Below are 18,639 nucleotides of genomic sequence, written 5' to 3'. Positions count from 1 at the left end.
TTCAGGCTACATTTTTTACCAGTTTTGGGGTTGATGGTACAGTAGAGTCTCGCTTATCCAATATACGAGGGTTGAATGAAAAGTAATGCCTCCACCTTCGTTACTTGAGTTTGGATGGGAATATTTTAATAAATCAAACGCAGAAATAATCCTTAGAATGTGCTCTTTAACTACCACTACTCACTTTTCCACATAATTACCAGACAATTGGATACATTTCTGCCAACGATGAACAAGTTATTTGAAGTTGTCACGGAAGAACTCGATGCTCTGTTTCCGCAACCAGTGTCTCACAATTGTCTCAACGTACCCATCGTGCACAGATCTTCCGATAGCTAAGCAAAGCAATAATGTGACCCACACGTTCTTGTGAAATGCTGATTATGCTTGAAATTTCTCTCTGAGTGATACGACGATCGTCCTGAATCAATCTGTCAACGTTTTGCTTGTGAAACTCGGTGGTTGCTGTCACAGGACATCCAACTCTTTGTCACGTAAGTCAGATGTTCCCACCTCAACATCTTTAAACTTACTCGCCCAACGATGCACAGTACTCACACCAACACAATCACCATAAACATCTTGCATTCTCTGATGTATCTCCTTTGGGGTGGCACCTTCTGCTGTCAAGAATTCAATGACTGCACGTTGCTTAAGCTGCATTGACCAACCATCTGTGCAGGGTTCCATACTTAGCACTTTACCAACACAACCGTTCAATGTTAAGGCTTCCCACCAAAATGGAACTGTAGAGGAGAGTCTACTGAACAAGCCAGTACCTGCCGCATACCAGTACTGCCAGCGGAACAATGGCTTCAAACCACAAGAAAGGAGACTCCATCTGAACATGAGGAAGAACTTCCTGACTGTGAGAGCCGTTCAGCAGTGGAACTCTGCCCCGGAGTGTGGTGGAGGCTTCTTCTTTGGAAGCTTTTAAACAGAGGCTGGATGGCCATCTGTCAGGGGTGATTTGAATTCAGTGTTTCTGCTTCTTGGCAGGGGTTTGGACTGGATGGCCCATGAGGTCGCTTCCAACTCTTTGATTCTATGATTTTATGATCTGTTGAGGAGTTACGAAGGTGGAGGCATTACTTTTCATTCAACCTTTGTAAATGAGCCAGCAGAACGTTGTATAAGCAAAAATGTTAGATAATGAGGGATTAAGGGAAAACATATCAAACGTCAAATTACATTATGATTTTACAAATTAAGCACCAAAACATCAATTGACAACAAACTGATAGAAAAAGCAGTTCAATACACAGTAACGTTATGTAGTAATTACTGAATTTACGAATTTTGCACCAAAACATCACAATGTATTAAAACAGCTGTTGATCTGGGCAGGAGGCAGACTGTTGGATAACACAGAATGTTGGATGAGCGAAGGTTGGATAAGCGAGACTCTATCTTCCTGTTGCTAAGGAGGAGCTGAATGGCTGCTCGGTAAAGTTCAAATTGCAATATTCCTTACTTAGACCGAAAATCTTAAGACAACGCAATTTACGTAGAAATTGCTCATTTGGCTCATGAAGGCACGAGTTGCACCTGAACATGCGCAACTAAGGGTAGAAGATAAAAGATGGTGAGGAATCCAGATGCTACGAAAGCAATCCAAAGGAAGTTGGATTTACCTCTCAAACATGGTATGCCATATCTCTTGAAATGATGCAAACTTCAAAAAAGGATTTGCTAGAGGCCAGTCCACCGAGATTTCAATATGGGTAACATTCATTTTCAGCCCTCTGTGTTGACCGAATCGGCACAGGGTAAATGACGTCCGAGGATTTATGCAATCAATAGAATCAATTACTTGAACATGATTTTATTTAAGAGGTGCAGGAGAAAACAACAGTTTGTGATACTTAAAAAAACAACCAAAAGTCAAAATTCCCATATACATTTAGATTGTTGTTGGAAAACATTACCGATTAGGCTTACACAACATTTAGAAAAGGAGTCATTTATATAAAAATTATCCTACTACAAAGAATGGGGAATCGGTGAAACAAAGAGATGTGTGGCTCTGTTTTCAGTGCCAGGAAGGAGAGAAAAAGACACATACCACACACTACAGCAGGCATGGGTCAACTTGGGCCCCCCAGATGTTTTGGATTTCAACTTCCACCGTTCCGAACAGTGGAAGTTGAAATCCAAAACATCTGGAGGGCTCAAGTTGGCCCATGCCTGCGCTACAGGATGCAATACCAAGAAATACAAGAATGTAAAATATTCTCAAAAGTGATTCCACCATTAAGAGGTAAAGGATAAAAAGTGCCGGAATCCTGTATGGAAGTGACATCTTTGTAAATGGCTGCCAGGTGATGGAAGGAAAGAGGAGTATAAAAGGACGAAAGGGTGGGAGGAAAGGGAGGAAGGGAAGGAAGAAGGAAAGAAGGCTGAAAGGGTGGAAGGAAGGAAAGAGAAGGAAGGAAGGATGAAAGGGTGGAAGGAAGGAAAGGAGGAAGAAAGAACGAAAGAGTGGAAGGAAGGAGGAAGGAAAGAAGGATGAAAGGGTGGAAGGAAGGAAGGAAGGACGAAAGAGTGGAAGGAAGGAAAGAGAAGGAAGGATGGACAAAAGGGTGGAAGGAAGGGAAGGAGGAAGGAAAGAGAGAAGGAAGGACAAAAGGGTGGAAGGGAATGGAGGTAGGGAGAAGGAGGACATGGAGGAAAGAGAAGGAAGGAAAGACAAAAGGAAGGATGAAAGGGTGAAGGAAGAATAGAAGGAAGGAAGGAAAGAAATAGAAAGAAGGGAGAAAGAGATGGAAAGAAAGAAAGAAAGAAAGAAAGAAAGAAAGAAAGAAAGAAAGACAAAAAGATGGAAGGGAATGGAGGGAGGGAAGGAAGCGAGAAAAGGAGGGAGGAGAAAGGGAAGAGGGAAGGAGCAACAAAAGAGGGAAGGAAGGAAAGATAAAACGGTGGAAGGAAGGACGGAGGGAGAAACAGGAAGGAAAGCAGGGAGGAAAAGAGGAAGGAAAGAAAGAAGGAAGGAAGGATACGATGGTGAGAGAGAGGAGGGCCTGAGAAAAGAGCCTAAAGGGCGGCATCCAGTCCCCAGGCCTGAGTTTGCCCATAGTTGAGTTACATCCTATGTTGAAGATCTGGCAAAGAGACCACTAAAGGCAGCCTTCTTGCTGGTATCCCACTGTCTATTTCCGCAATTTACTAACAAGTTTTCATTGTAACGACATGGTTAAGACTTGATACAGGATTCCAGCCAAGGAATACAATTTGGCCCTTAAGGAGGAAGAGATAGAAACCCATAAACAGGAGTGACTTTGTACCAAACTGCAAAGGAAGGAAATGGAAGATGCCGGTCAACTGCAATTACATCAATCTCTCTTATAAGAAAGCAAAAAATCCATTTTCTTTTTCTTCTCCTCTGGTTTTGGACATCATAAACAGCCAGGAGAGATCCTTAAGACCCTAAAATGCCAGTTAAGCCCTTTGTAGATGACGTCCCACTTGGTTTCTTATCAAAACAAAGCCCAAAACCCCTGAAATAACAGGCAGCTATCAAGGAAAGATCAAAGCGACGCCACGTAAATCTTAACGCCACGACGCAACACAAATACCCAGGAAGTCGGCATGCTTTTCACATACAGACCGTTGGCACACACTGAATCAAGTACATAATATCATTTTAAAAAATTGGAAACACTGAATTATCAAATATACAGAAATATATCAAATCCCCGGTATAGGCCACAGAAGGATAGTTTACGGTTACACTGAGGTACTCTATAATGTTAAAGTGCACAAAGACTAAGCCAACCCCAAACCTTTCCACGTTGGGTTTGTATTTCCTCCCAACGAAACAGGACCCCGTTTTTGTGACTCTGGGGGATGTACAGTCATCGAGAGGAACGCCAGATCTACACAAGAAGCCATAAACAGAGGGAAACAATGCAAACCAATACCAGTATAACCATACATCTATATACGAATATATGCCATGATATATAAGGGTCGCCGAGGTCAATCGGGGTGGCAGTAAGGTTTGGCAGCCAATTAACCCCGGCCCCATAAGCATTAACACACAACACACACACACACATTTTCAGCAGATTCTTAAAATGACAAAAAGTAAATAGCTCAGCGCGAAGGATGCTTAGCCGAGCGACAAAACGCTTCTGAAAATTGAAAATGTTCCATTATCGAGTAGAGTGGAGCCCTCGGAGGGGCAATGAGTTAAACCCTTGTGCTGGCTGACCAAAAGGTTGGAAGTTCGAATTTGGGGAGTGGGGTGAGCTCCCACCTGTCAGCTCCAGCTTCCCATGTGGGGACATGAGAGATGCCTCCCACAGGATGGTAACACTTTTGGGCATCCCCTGGGCAACATCCTTGCAGACGGCCAGTTCTCTCACACCAATTCTCAAATCCGGAGAGCAGGGTGAGCTCCCACCTGTCAGCTCAAGCTTCCCATGTGGGGACATAAGAGAAGCCTCTCACAGGATGGTAAAACATTTGGGCATTCCCTGGGCAACATCCTTCCAGACAGCCAATTCTCTCACACCAGAAGCGACTTGCAGTTTCTCATGTCGCTCCTGACACGGAAAAAAAAATTGAGTTGAGTCACAGATGGGGAGAGGTCTATGCGCCCCTAGGTATCTCTTCTCAAATATTGTAACCATCTATGTAGCCCAAAAGAATATGGGGCACGTCAGCCTTGTAATTTCAGGACTGGAATAAAAGCATCCACTCTATTATTCTCCCTGCAAAAAATATTATTGGCTCTATTTCTTAGAATGGGTTTGGCTTCAGCTATGCCATGGCAAGAAGCCACTTTGTGTCTTGCTGATGGGAAAAACTACACATTCCAACATACTCCAAACTGGGGCAGCTAGAAGTTGTAATCTTATCACTTCAAGAGGGCATAGGAGTCCTCTCAAATGGGTTCCTGCTGATTCTTTGGGATGCAGCCACACTGGAATTAATGCAGTTTAACACTCGGTGGCGCAATGGGTTAAACCTTTGAGCCGGCAGGACTGCTGACCAAAAGGTTGGCAGTTCAAATCCGGGGAGTGGGGTGAGCTCCTGTCTGTCAGCTCCAGCTTCCCATGCAGGAACATGAGAGAAGCTACTTTCGGGCATCCCCTAGGCAACATCCTTGCAGACAGCCAGTTCTTTCACACCAATTCTCAAATCCGGAGAGCAGAGTGAGCTCCCGTCTGTCAGCCTGAGCTTCTCATGCAGGGATATGAGAGAAGACTCCCACAGGATAGTAACAATTCTGGGAATCCCATGGGCAACATCCTTGCAGACGGCCAATTCTCTCACACCAATTCTCAAATCTGGGGAATGGCGTGAGCTCCCATCTGTCAGCTCCAGCTTCCCATGCAGGGACATGAGAGAAGCCTCCCACAGGATAGTGACACATTCAAGCATCCCTGGGCAACATCCTTGAAGACGGCTAGTTCTCTCACACCAATTCTCAAATCTGGAGAGCATGATGCGCTCCTGTCTGTCAGCTCCAGCTTCCCATGCAGGGAAATGAGAGAAGCCACCCACAGGATGGTAACACTTCCACGCATCCCATGGGCATCATCTTTGCAGACGGCCAATTCTCTCACACCAATTCTCAAATCTAGGGAATGGGGTGAGCTCACGTCTGTCAGCTCCAGCTTCCCATGCAGGGACATGAGAGAAGCCTCCCACAGGATGGTAACACATCTGGGCATCCCCTGGGCAACATTCTTGCAGATGGCCAATTCTCTCACACCAGAAGCGACTTGCAGTTTCTCCAGTCACTCCTGACATGATTAATAATAGTAATAAGCACTTCAATTGCAGCGGCTCAATGCTATGGAATCCTGGGATTTGCAGTTTGCTGAGGCACCTGCCCTCTTTGGCACAGAAGAGTAAAACTACAACTCCCATGATACTGTAGCATTGCGCCGTGGTAGTTACGATCAGTGTCAAACTGAGTTAATTCTACAGTGGAGACGCACCCTGAATCTACATTTGAATTGCCGGTGTCAACTCTGAATGTAAATCATATTGAATCAATGGCTCTAACATGAGTTATGACTGAATCACAGGATCCAGGGCTTTGTGTGCAGAGCCACACAAAGACAAAAAGTCGAAAAGTCCAATGTTATCCATTGTGCATACATTTCACTTTTTCCTATACTGCTGACTAACAAATCCTGGCTTATTGTCCCATTCTCTCGCTCTCTTTCTCTCTTTCACATGCAAACAGGGTAAAAGATTATATCTACGCTATTTCGTTAATGATTGCTCTATCGAGATATATAGATATATATTTGTATATATGTATATATGCCCCTGTCTAAACATGCCACCTGGAAGAGTAAACAATGTACACCTTGAGATTCCCGAATGCAGAGAAGGCTATAAATCCGCGATTGTCCGCAAAGGACTTTCCCCAACTTTCAGCAAAAGACGTGAGAAACGCAGGAATATTCCGACTCCGTTGGAAAGAGATTCGTGGCAGTAAAGCGCATTCACAGTATACATGGGTAGAAAAATCCTCACCGGCTAGAAATATGCAACCGAGGTGCTCACAAAACCAGAACACCAATTGGCAATGCGAGTCGAGTCTTGGAGTGGAAATACTCAGCTCCGGAAACCTTCTTCCACTTGGTTCGCAGGGCTGCGGGGTTGTCCTTTAAGGCAAAGATCTCTCGTCTTGAGGTATCGAGTGGCGGTTTGCAGTGTTGAATTCATCAGTGTTGAACAATGGCAGTTGTTGCAGTCATTGCGTCCGGCGATTCCACCGACAAGGCGACGCAACGGGAGAAATGTGTGCGCCAAAGTCAGAAAAGAAACAAAACAACATTCTGTCAAAGGCTTTCATAGCCGGGATCACTGCGTTGCTGTGAGTTTTCCAAACTGTATGGCCATGTTCCAGAAGCATTCTCTCCTGATGTTTCGCCCACATCTATGACAGGCATTCTCAGAGGTTCAGAGGTCTGTTGGAAACGGGTCAAGTGGGATGCATACTATCTTGTTTTCGAACTGCTGGGCATCACAATTCAAGAGAGATATTGACAAGCTGGAATGTGTCCAGAGCAACTAAAATGATCAAGGGTCGGGAGAACAAGCCCTATGAGGAGTGGCTTAAGGAGCTGGGCATGTTTAGCCTGAAGAAGAGAAGGGACAAATGCAAGATACTCCACTTGGGCAGAAAAAACGAAATGCACATATACAGAATGGGGGACAATGCCTGGCTCGAGAGCAGATCGAAAAAGATCTTGGAGTCCTCGTGGACAGCAAGTTAAACATGAGCCAACAGTATGATGCGGCGGCAAAAAAAACCAATGGGATTTTGGCCTGCATCAATAGGAGCATAGTGTCTAGATCAGGGGTCCACAAACTTTTTAAACAGAGGGCCAGGTCACAGTCCCTCAAACTGTTGGAGGGCCGGATTCTAATTTGAAAAAACCATGAATGAATTCCTAGGCACGCTGCACATATCTTATTTGTAGTGCAAAAAACACTTTAAAACAATACAATAATTAAAATGAATAACAATTTTAAGAAATATAATTTAACTGATTTATGAGGCCATAAAAATCTCCAGGAAGTATGCAAAGAATGAGGAAGTACTTCACGACAGCTCCCCTGGTGGCCAGAAGCTGGAATGTTAAATAGCCTCTGAGTGTCTGTCTATACATATTATGTGTCTATGACATTGAATGTTTGCCATGTATATGTACATTGTAATCCACCCTGAGTCCCCTGCGGGGTGAGAAGGATGGAATATAAATACTGTAAATACTGTAAATAAATAAATAATAAACTTATTAGTATTTCAATGGGAAATGTGGCCTACTTTTTGGCTGATGAGATAGGGTTGTTGTTGTTCTTGTTGTGTGCTTTCAAGTAGTTTCAGACTTAGGTTGACCCTGTGCGAGGGCCAGGTAAATGCTACCCCTCTATTCTGCCTTGGTTAGACCACACCTGGAATATTGTGTCCAATTCTGGGCACCACAATTCAAGAGAGATATTGACAAGCTAGAATGTGTCCAAAGGAGGGCGACTAAAATGATCAAGGGTCGGGAGAACAAGCCCTATGAGGAGCGGCTTAAAGAGCTGAGCATGTTTAGCCTGAAGAAAAGAAGGCTGAGAGGAGACATGATAGCCATGTATAAATATGTGAGAGGAAGCCACAGGGAGGAGGGAGCAAGCTTGTTTTCTGCTTCCCTGGAGACTAGGACGCGGAACAATGGCTTCAAACTACAAGAAAAGAGATTCCATCTGAACATAAGGAAGAACTTCCTGACTGTGAGAGCCGTTCAGCAGTGGAACTCTCTGCCCCGGAGTGTGGTGGAGGCTCCTTCTTTGGAGGCTTTTAAACAGAGGCTGGATGGCCATCTTTCAGGGATGTTTTGATTGTAATTTTCCTGCTTCTTGGCAGGGGGTTGGACTGGATGGCCCATGAGGTCTCTTCCAACTCTTATGATTCTATTATTCTATCTGCAGAATGTCCAGAGTGGGAGAAAGAACTCTTGTTTGCTTGAGAGAGATGTGAATGTTGCAACTGACCACTTTGATTAACATTTAATGGCCTTGCAGTTTTAAAGGCTGGCTGGTTGCTTCCTGGGGAAATCCTTTGTTGGGAGGTCTTAGCTGATCCTGACTGACTGTTTCTTGAGTGTTACCCTTTATTTACTATCCAGATTTTAGAGCTTTTTAATGCTGGTAGCCAGATTTTGTTCATTTTCCTCCTTTCTGTTGAAATTGTCCACATGCTTGTGGATTTAAGTGGCTTCTCTGTGTAGTCTGACATAGTGGTTGTTGGAGTGCTCCAGCATTTCTGTGTTCTCAGATAACATACTGTGTCCAGGTTGGTTCATCAGGTGGCTGACTTCTCTGGTTAAATTAGTCTGCAGTGCCTTTCATGTTCCTTGATTCGTGTTTGGACAATGCTGCGTTTGGTGATCCCTATGTAGACTTGTCCACAGATGCATGGTATATGGTAGACACCCAACAAAGGATTTTCCCATGCAGCAACCAGGCAGGCTTTGAAGCTGCAAGGCCATTCAATGCTAATCAAGCTGGCCAATTGCAACATTCACACTTGCTTCAAGCAGACAAGAGTTCTTTCTCACACTCTGGGCATTAATCTACAGATATAAAATCTCATTTGCCTGGTTTCCAACAGACCTCACAACCTCTGAGGATGCATAACATAGATGTGGGTGAAACGTCAGGAGAGAATGCTTCTGGAATATGGCCATAGAGCCCAGAAAACTCACAGCAAGTCCACAGTATTCTGCATTTGCAACTTAGTACTTAGGGTGGATTGATGCCCTCAATGTAACTCAATGTGACAGAATCTTAGGAATTATAGGTCTCAGAGGTCTTCTTTAGCCTTCTCTGATAAGGAGTGCTGGTGCCTCACTGGACTACAGCTCCCAATATCCCATAGCATTGATCCATTGTACTTAAAGTGGTATCAAACTGCATTAATTCTATAGTGAAAATGCAGCATTGTTGACATTCTGCTCCAACTGATGTATAGTAAAGTAGGTTTAAGAGGAAGCAACAGGGTTGCAATTGTGACTTCAGGTTGCTTCTGCACTGAATAATAATAGGCAAAGGTAAAGGTTTCCCCTTGACATCAATTCTAGTTGTGTCTGACTCTGGAAGGTGATGCACATCTCAATTTCTAAGGCGGAGAGCCAGCGTTGTGCATAGATGCCTCCAAGGTCATGTGGCCAGCATGACTGCATTGTGTGCCATTACCTTCCCTCAGAATTGTACCTATTGATCTACTCACATTTGCATGTTTTTGAACTGCTAGGTTGACAGAAGCTGGGGCTAACAGTGAGAGCTCACCTCACTCCCCGGATTTGAACCACCGACCTTTTAGTTTGCAAGCCCAGTGACTTAACCCGCTGTGCCACCGGGGGCTCCAAATAATAATAATAATAATAATAATAATAATAATAATAATAATAAACATCACACAGTCCTAGACGCTTGGGAAATGCTCAGCTTGTGATTTTGTGATATGAAATCCAGCATATAGATCTCATTTGCTGTGACATACTGTGGTTTTGCGTCAGTAAAGTAATCTAAAAGAATCCCAAAACTTTGTGTGACTGTGGAGCAGAACAGACAACTCTGCATCTGTATGCTTGTCCATTGTGCCCTGCCTCATGTACAGAGGACGAATTGTTGGAGGCTACAGACAATGCCGTTGCTGTTGCCCGTTTTTGGTCAAAAGATATTTAGGCACCTGCGCGCCTTCTATTTTTATCTGTGTTATACTAATTTATGCAATGCTTTTGCTCCGAAATAAAAAAATAAAACAAATGTAAATAATAATAATAATAATAATAATAATAATAATAATAATAATAATAATATAGAATTAATGCAGTTTCACTCCACTTTAACTGCTTTGACTCAATATTATGGTCTCTAGGAGATTTTCTTGATGCAAAAAAACCCGACACATCCCAACATCCTCAAACTGGGGAGACTGGGAGTTGCAGTCTACAGCTTTAGGAGGGCATAGGAGCCCTTTCCAACAGTTTCATACTGGTTTCTTGTTTGGAGCTACACTAGAATGAATGCAGTTTGACACCACTTCAACTGCAGTGCCTCAATAATACGGAATGTTGGGATTTGTAGTGTAATGAGGCACTAGCACTCATTGGCAGAGGAGGCAGAAAGCCATGTAATTGCCCACGATCCCATGGTAGCTAAACTGGGGCCAAACTGCATTAATTCGACAGTGTAGATCAGTGGTTCCCAAGCTTTGGACCTCCAGGTGTTTTGGACTTCAGCTCCCACAATTCCTAACAGTTGGGATTTCTGGGAGTTGAAGTCCAAAGCACCTGGAGGACCAAAGGTTGGGAACCACTGGTGTAGATGCACCCTATGTGACAACTATGAGCTTAAGTTACAAATTGGTAAATCTAGGTTGCTGTTCCAGACTCATGGTTGCTCTTTAACAAAGTTGCTGATACAGAATACTGGTCTACCTTGGCCACAACGTTCTCTGCAATATCTTTTGTGAAACTTGTGTGTCCTTTACGCAGAAGGAACGACATCTCAAATCTGCTCCAAAAAATGGTAATATTTATCCCCAACGAGACAGTTTCTTGGGTCTTTTGCAAGCCACAGGAAAGAGAAGTGCATCAATTTGGTCATTCATTTCAAACGTGCCATTTTGCTTTGTCGAGGGTCGTATTTCTCTCCAACCCAACCGTCCCTTTAAAGGACGATCCTTCCTGTACCAAACTGCATTGCAATTCACCTTCTAGACTTATTTCAGCCTTCTGTTTCTCACCATTCGAAGAGCAATCCATAGGCTAGCAATGGATAGTAAACAGAAAATCACGGACAGCTTCCAAAGTTGATATTTAGCAAAATACGTTGCTGTTATTGTTCCAAGTTGTTTCAACCAGCCGTAACAGCGAATCCATACTGATTTGCGCAAACAAACCCCTGAAAATGCCACAGAAGAAAGGCGGCAGAGAGGCAAGAGATGCCCGCAACGCAGCAGGGATTTTGAGGGAGGGAAATACAAAACTAGCCCTCGGTCGGTGGGTTAGTTGGTCAAAAAGATCGGCAGTGAATTGGCTTCTCTGGGATAATATGGAAGAGAGATCCTGACTCTTTTTGGGGGGCTCAAACGGTCCAAAGCTGCCAGATTGGGCTGGATAGAAAGAATGTGTCGAGTCAATGTCGCTCCCCCAATAAGGCCACAAATTTCGCCATCAAAAAACCAAACAGAAAGGGGCTGCAAGGGAAGGAAGGGCCTTACTTCACAACGGATGGAAGAAATGGAAGGAATGTTGGATGCACGGCCTTTTCCTTCCCGCTTCAAGCACGGTCCTCTTCCGCTTCCTCTCAAAGAGAATTCAGGATATTTTCTTAGCTGGAAGTCGGAGTAAATCCAGGCAGAACTTGCAGACAGGAACAGTGCTGTAGAAGACTGCCGTAATGAGTTTCCCATGGATCATGGTCATGAGCGTCTGGTGCCCCGAGGCCCATATCCGGTACCAAGGGCCGTAGAAAGGATCCGAGATGGCTGGGCAGAGCATATTGTTCAGGTTCACTTCTGTGGCCTGGGAAAAAGGAGAAAGATATTCATTGATTACTCGCATAGCAAACTATTATCATAGGAGCACTCCTCTGGACCCCTTCCATCTTGTCCATATCCTTGAATTGCTTTGCTCAGAATCAGATGCAGGGTTATTACAGGTGGGAAGGTCTAACCCAGTGTTTCTCAACCTGGAAGTCGGAATACCTGAGGGGGGGAGTCGTGAGGGGGTGTCAAAGGGGTCGCCAAAGACCATCAGAAAACACAGTATTTTTCTGTTTGTTGTGAGGGTTCTGCGTGGGAAGCTTGGCCCAATTTTCCCGTTGATGGGGTTCAGAATGCTCTGTGATTGTAGGTGAACTATAAATCCCAGCAACTACAACTCCCAAATGTCAAGCTCTATTTTCCCAAAATTCCACCACTGTTCATATTTGGGCATATTTAGTATTTGTGCCAATATTTGGTCAAGATCCATCATTGTCTGAGCCCACAGTGCTCTCTGGAGATTGGTGAACTATAACTCCCAAACCCAAGGTCAATACTCACCAAACCCTTCCAGTATTTTCTGTAGGTCATGTGTGCCAAAGTTGGTTCAATTCCATCGTTGGTGGAGTTCAGAATGCTTTTTGATTGTAGGCAAACTATACATCCCAGTAACTACAACTCCCAAGTGACAAAACCAATCCTCCCAACCCCACGTATAGGGTATTTGTGCCCAGTAGGGTCGATTGAATAAAAATATGAGGGATATTTTTTAAGTAAGGTCCGTTTTGTTGTAGACACTAGTAGTTCGCGCGAATACCGCAACGAGCGCGTGCATCGTGTACCGGCATGCCTCGGGAACAACTGTGCTCAGTTTCCGCTCTGTAGCTAACCTGTACGGTTCTCTTCTGTGCTTTAAAAATGTTTAAGACTATCAACTCACCCTCCACATGTGAGGTTCGCTCAGTGATACGGTTTTTGTCAGCAAGGAACCTGCCTGCTGCAGAAATTCATCGACAGATTTGTGAAATGTACGGTGATACTGTTATGAGTGAACGCAAAGTGCGTAAGTGGGTACGACAATTCAAAGATGGCTGTGACAACGTCCATAATGAGGACCGCTCTGGTCGCCCTTCTTTGATTACAGATGATTTGATTTGATAGCACACTCAAATCTTTGGTTTTTGTGGTCCTCTGTTAGGAGTTTCGGGACCCAACTGGAACACAGTTTCCTAAACTTTAGGTGTTCAGAAACAATGTTGTAAAGCACTGATCTCGACACGTCAGGAAATTCGTTTGAGAGACCTGTTATTGTGAAGCGCCTGTTCTCACAAATCCTCGTTTCAACTGAAACCACCAAATCGTCTGTAATCAAAGAAGGCGACCGGAGCGGTCCTCATCATGGACGTTGTCATGGCCATCTTTGAATTGTCGTACTCACTTACGCACTTATTAAATAATAATAATTATTATTATTATTATTTCATTAAGTACACAACTGAAACTCGGGCCAAGATCCACTAAACAATTTACGCACCATTCCCAGACTCTGTAAAACGGTGAAGTGATACACGAACATCAGTCCGGTGGAAAGTAAGGCCCACCAGAAGTTGCACGAAGGTTCTGGAGTGTAGACACCTGTTTGAAATGGGATGGAGAGAGAGAAAAAAGAAGAAATCTTATTCAGAAAGACTGGAACAGTAGCAATGGCTCTTCAATCCATACAAACTTTGGAAGTTGGTTATTATTTTTAGGATCTTTACTCCTTCAAGTAACATTTTTAAGCAGATTTAATTATGCCATTTGTTTAATCATTCATTCATCACAATGGGTTGCTGTGAGTTTCCCGGGCTATATGGCTATGTTCCTGAAGCATTCTCTCCTGACATTTCACCCACATCTATGGAACCTCCGATGAGCAGTGAATTAAAGCCTTGTGCTGGCAGGACTGCTGAACAACAGGTCAGCGATTCGAATCCAAGAAGAGCGGGTTGAGCTCCCTCTGTCAGCTCCAGCTCCCTATGTGGGGACATGAGAGAAGCCTCCCACAAGGATGGTAAAACATCAAACATCCAGGCGTCCATGGGCAATGTCCTTGCAGACAGCCAATTCTCTCACACCAAAAGCAACTTGCAGTTTCTCCAGTCGCTCCTGACACATACCCACACACAAAACCCCCACATCTATGACAGGCATTCTCAGAAGTTGTGAGGTCTGTTGGAAACTACGCAAGTGAGGTTTATATATCTGTGGAATCATGTCCAGTGTGGAAGAAAGAACTCTTATCTGTTTGAGGTGTGAATGTTGCAATTGGCCACCTTGATTAGCACTGAATGGCCTTGCAGCTTCAAAGACTGGTGCTTCCTGCCTGGGGAATCCTTTGTTGGGAGGCACATTCCTCCGAACAAAGGTTTCTCCAAGTAGGGAGCAGCCAGGCTTTGAAGTTGCAAGGCCATTCATTGCTAATCAAGGGGAATTCCAGACAGGAAACAATCAGGGTCAGCTAACATCTCCCAACAAAGGATTCCACCAGGTAGTAAAAGCTAAGTTTTGAAGTTGCAAGGCCATTCAATGTTAATCAATGGGAATTCCAGACAGGAAACAATTAGGGCCAGCTAACACATTTATTTATTTATTTATTTACTTTGCTTGTATACCACAGTTTCTCAGCCCGTAGGCGACTCAACGCGGTTCACAACATGAGCAAAAGGACAATCATAACAATATACAATTTAAAAACCATTAAGAGCATAATATACAAAGTAATGACACATCAATAACAACACATTAACGTCTCGTAACTAGAATTGTGATCCAATTCCACATCCCAATAAAAGGATTCCCCCACGCAACAACAGCCAGGTTTTGAAGCTGCAAGCTCATTCAAAGCTAATCAAGATGGCCAATTGCAACATTCACACTTGCCTTAAACAGACAAAGAGTTCTTTCTACCATCCTGGACATTATTCCACAGATATATAAACCCTACTTGCCCAGTTTCCAATTTCTGGAGGTCTGCCATAGATGTGGGCAAAATGTCAGGAGATAATGCTTCTGGAACATGGCCATTCAGCCCAGAAAACTCACAGCAATCCAATAATTCTGGCCATGAAAGCCTTTGACAAAACATGAAACATAATGTTTACTCGTTTTCAGTGATATATGTTTTATCGCCAATTTCTGCCTTTTGCAAACTGGGAAAAACGCAGGATATAAAAACAGAATGGTGGTTATTTCCTCCGACCATTCACTGTCCATATTTAATGTGGAACTTCCTTCTGTTTTCTGGGATAGTTTTATAGGCCATTCAATTCACTGTGGTTTTTGCTTCCAGAAATGGGCAAAATTCTGAAAAACCACTCAGCATAGTAATTATTATATTCCGTTTTCTTCACTTAGAAACGACACCTACCAGTACAACCCTACCAACAATAATTTTGGAAATATGTAACTTTTTATCCTAGAAGGGAAAATAAAGCCTCAACTGATGGGCAGGACCGGAATTATTATGACAAACCAGTTTTCTCAAGACATGAGTCAGCGCAGGCACAGAATGAATGACTTGCAAAGTTGTGTGACTTGTTTGTCCAAACAAACTTGTGTGACTTCTTTGTCCAAGAGGAGAATCTATTTTTGCTGCCAACTGGGAAAGTCAGCAAATGCAACTGATATTGAAACAGACACTGGGTGCATCTACACCAGGCATGGGCCAACTTTGGCTCTCCAGGGGTTTTGGACTACAACTCCCACAATTCCTAACAGCCTCAGGCCCTTTCCTTTCCCCCCTCTGCCGCTTTGCCTTGGTGCAAAGCTACGGAATCATGTGTCCTGTAGTTTTACAAGGTCTTGAGCCTTCTCTGCCAAAAGATACTGATGCCTCACAAAACTACAAGTCCCGGTATCCCACACCATTGAGTCGTGGCCAATAAATTAGAGGAGATATCCCTCAAATAGGAGCTCCAGCTTCTCCTGAAGCAGTTTCCCCGTTTGCTTTGGCTCAGCACTACGATGACTGTATGACGCGAATCTAATACACATCCTAATTTTGGAGAGGCGAGCATAATATTTGAGTAAATAGGTAAATATTTTTCCTACCACATGGGAGAGAATCTATTAGCACAGTGGTTCTCAAACTTCCTAATGCCGCGACCCCTAAATACAGTTCCTCATGTTGTAGTGATCCTCAACCATAAAATTATTGGTTTATTGTAGATTTTTTTGGGCTATATGGACATGTTCTAGAGGCATTCTCTCCTGACGTTTCGCCTGCATCTATGGCACGCATCCTCAGAGGTAGTGAGGATTATTTTTGTTGCTACTGTTATGAATCGTAATGTAAATATCTGATATGCAGGATGTATTTTCATTCACTGGACCAAATTTGGCACAAATACCCAATATGCCCAAATTTGAATACTGGTGGGGTTGGGATTTTGTCATTTGGGAGTTTTAGTTGCTAGGATTTATAGTTAACTTGCAAATCTAGGTTGAAATTCTCTCCGAATGAAACCATTTCTTGGGTGGTGGGCCGTAGCCAGCCAACCCCTCTCCAATGCCAGTGATACAGCTTACTGGTGTAACATTAGAAAATGTTGATCATTTCCGCTACCTTGGCAGCCACCTCTCCACCAAGTCAACATAGACACCAAAATACAACACTGCCTGAGCTCTGCGAGTGCAGCATTTTTCCGAATGAAGCAGAGAGTGTTTGCTTGTATTGTTGTATTTGGGCTCGGCCTCATGTAAGCTGCAACGAGTCCCTTGGGAGATGGTAGCGGGCTACAAATAAAGATGATAATGATGATGATGATGATGATGATGATGATTATTATTATTATTATTATGAGGACCGGGACATCTGTAGGGATACCAAGGTGCTTGTCTATAAAGCTATTGTCCTCCCAACCCTGCTATATGCCTGTGAAACATGGACTGTCTACAGACGTCACATGCAACTCCTGGAATGATTCCATCAGCGCTGCCTCTGGAAAATCCTGCAAATCTCTTGGGAAGACAGGCGGACAAATGTCAGCGTGCTGGAGGAAGCAAAGACCACCAGCATTGAAGCAATGGTTCTGCGCCATCAACTCCGCTAGACCGGCCACGTTGTCCGGATGCCCAACCACCATCCCCCAAAGCAGTTGCTCTACTCCGAACTCAAGAACGGAAAACGGAATGTTGGCGGGCAGGAAAAGAGATTGAAAGATGGGCTCAAAGCCAATCATAAAAACTCTGGCATAGACACTGAGAACTGGGAAGCCCTGGCCCTTGAGCGCTCCAGCTGGAGGTCAGCTGTGACCAGCAGTGCTGCAGAATTTGATGAGGCACGAATGGAGGGTGAAAGAGAGAAACGTGCCAAGAGGAAGGCGCGTCAAGCCAACCCCAACTGAGACCGCCTCCCACCTGGAAACCAATGCCCTCACTGTGGGAGAAGATGCAGGTCAAGAACAGGGCTCCACAGCCACCTATGGACCCACCCCCAGGACACCGAACTTGGAGGACCATCATCCTCAGACTATGAGGGATCGCCTAAGTCAGTACGGCCATAGTGCTTGGGGAGGACATTGGCACATTGGCAGCTTTTGGGCTACATGTTCATGGCACTAGCTGTAACCTGCAATGCCAGTTGTGAGAGTGCCTTTGGAAGTTTCTCAGCACTGGGAACTATAGCTTGTTTATGGGGGGCAGAGGCTGTCTGTGTAAGCGGACACCTCTGTCTCATACACACATACACATTTGTCACTTTTATTATGTGTATAGATTAGGGAGCGGAGCTAAATATTGCTGGAATCAGCACCTCCGAGGCAGCCGAGGGCCTTCACCTCGGCCGGTTACGTGCCTTTCCCAGGGAAGGAATTAGCCTTCAGGCCCAAAGCAGCTTATAAGATTTCTTAGCCGGTGGGTGGCTGAAGGTCAGCCCAAGTCGGGGACGGAGAGAAGGGCAAAGTGCCAGGATGGGGATCACTGGGGCAGAAGGGAGAGGGGGGGGGGATCCCAATATAGATAAAAACGTAATAGCGAGGCATGGCAAAACAATTGCCCTAAGGCTACAGAGAGTGGAAGAGGAGCAGGCTTTTTCTTCTACTATCACCATGAGAGCATCCACACTATAGAAATAATGCAGTTTGACACCACTGCATACATACTTAGGCAATCCCTTGTTGTCTGAGTAGGATAGTCTTCCAAGATCAGTGTACTGGTGGGTCCGTAGATGATGGTGGAGCCCTATTCTTGATCTGCATGTTCTCCCGCAGTGAGGGCATCGGTTTCCAGGTGGAAGGCTGCTTATTTAATATTTAATGTTTATTTTACTTAAGTGATATTTGTCTTTATTGTTCTAATGTAGCACAAATCCTATGGAAAATCATACTACGTATTTTTGACATTAATATTGAAATCTGAAATATATATATAGAAAGTCTTTACACGCCTTCCTCTTGGCACGTTTCTCTCTTTCACCCTCCATTTGTGCCTCTTCAAATTCTACAGCACTGCTGGTCACAGCTGACCTCCAGCTGGAGCGCTCAAGAGTCAGGTCTTCCCAGTTCTCAGTGTATATGCCAGAGTTTTTAAGGTTGGCTTTGAGCCCATCTTTAAATCTCTTTTCGTGACCACCAACATTCAGTTTTCCG

The 18,639-nt window shown here is 44.2% G+C and overlaps 1 protein-coding gene across 2 annotated transcripts in view; it reads right to left on the bottom strand.

Moving 5' to 3' along the window:
* Positions 1–7,582: 7,582 nt before the first annotated feature.
* The window catches only part of TMEM164 (transmembrane protein 164), a 69,563-nt gene continuing 58,506 nt past the window's right edge, over positions 7,583–18,639 (bottom strand). For both annotated transcript variants that reach the window (XM_060756206.2, XM_060756205.2), the window contains exons 6-7: positions 13,545–13,645; positions 7,583–12,050 (exon numbers count right to left, since the gene is read on the bottom strand). In XM_060756206.2, coding sequence (XP_060612189.2) covers positions 11,844–12,050; positions 13,545–13,645 — 308 coding nt within the window. In that variant the 3' untranslated portion in view covers positions 7,583–11,843. The remainder of the gene's footprint in view (positions 12,051–13,544; positions 13,646–18,639) is intronic.

Source organism: Anolis sagrei, chromosome 10 (genome assembly GCF_037176765.1).
Source record: "Anolis sagrei isolate rAnoSag1 chromosome 10, rAnoSag1.mat, whole genome shotgun sequence".
NCBI lineage: Eukaryota > Metazoa > Chordata > Lepidosauria > Squamata > Dactyloidae > Anolis > Anolis sagrei.
This window is presented reverse-complemented; position numbering and strand designations above follow the sequence as displayed.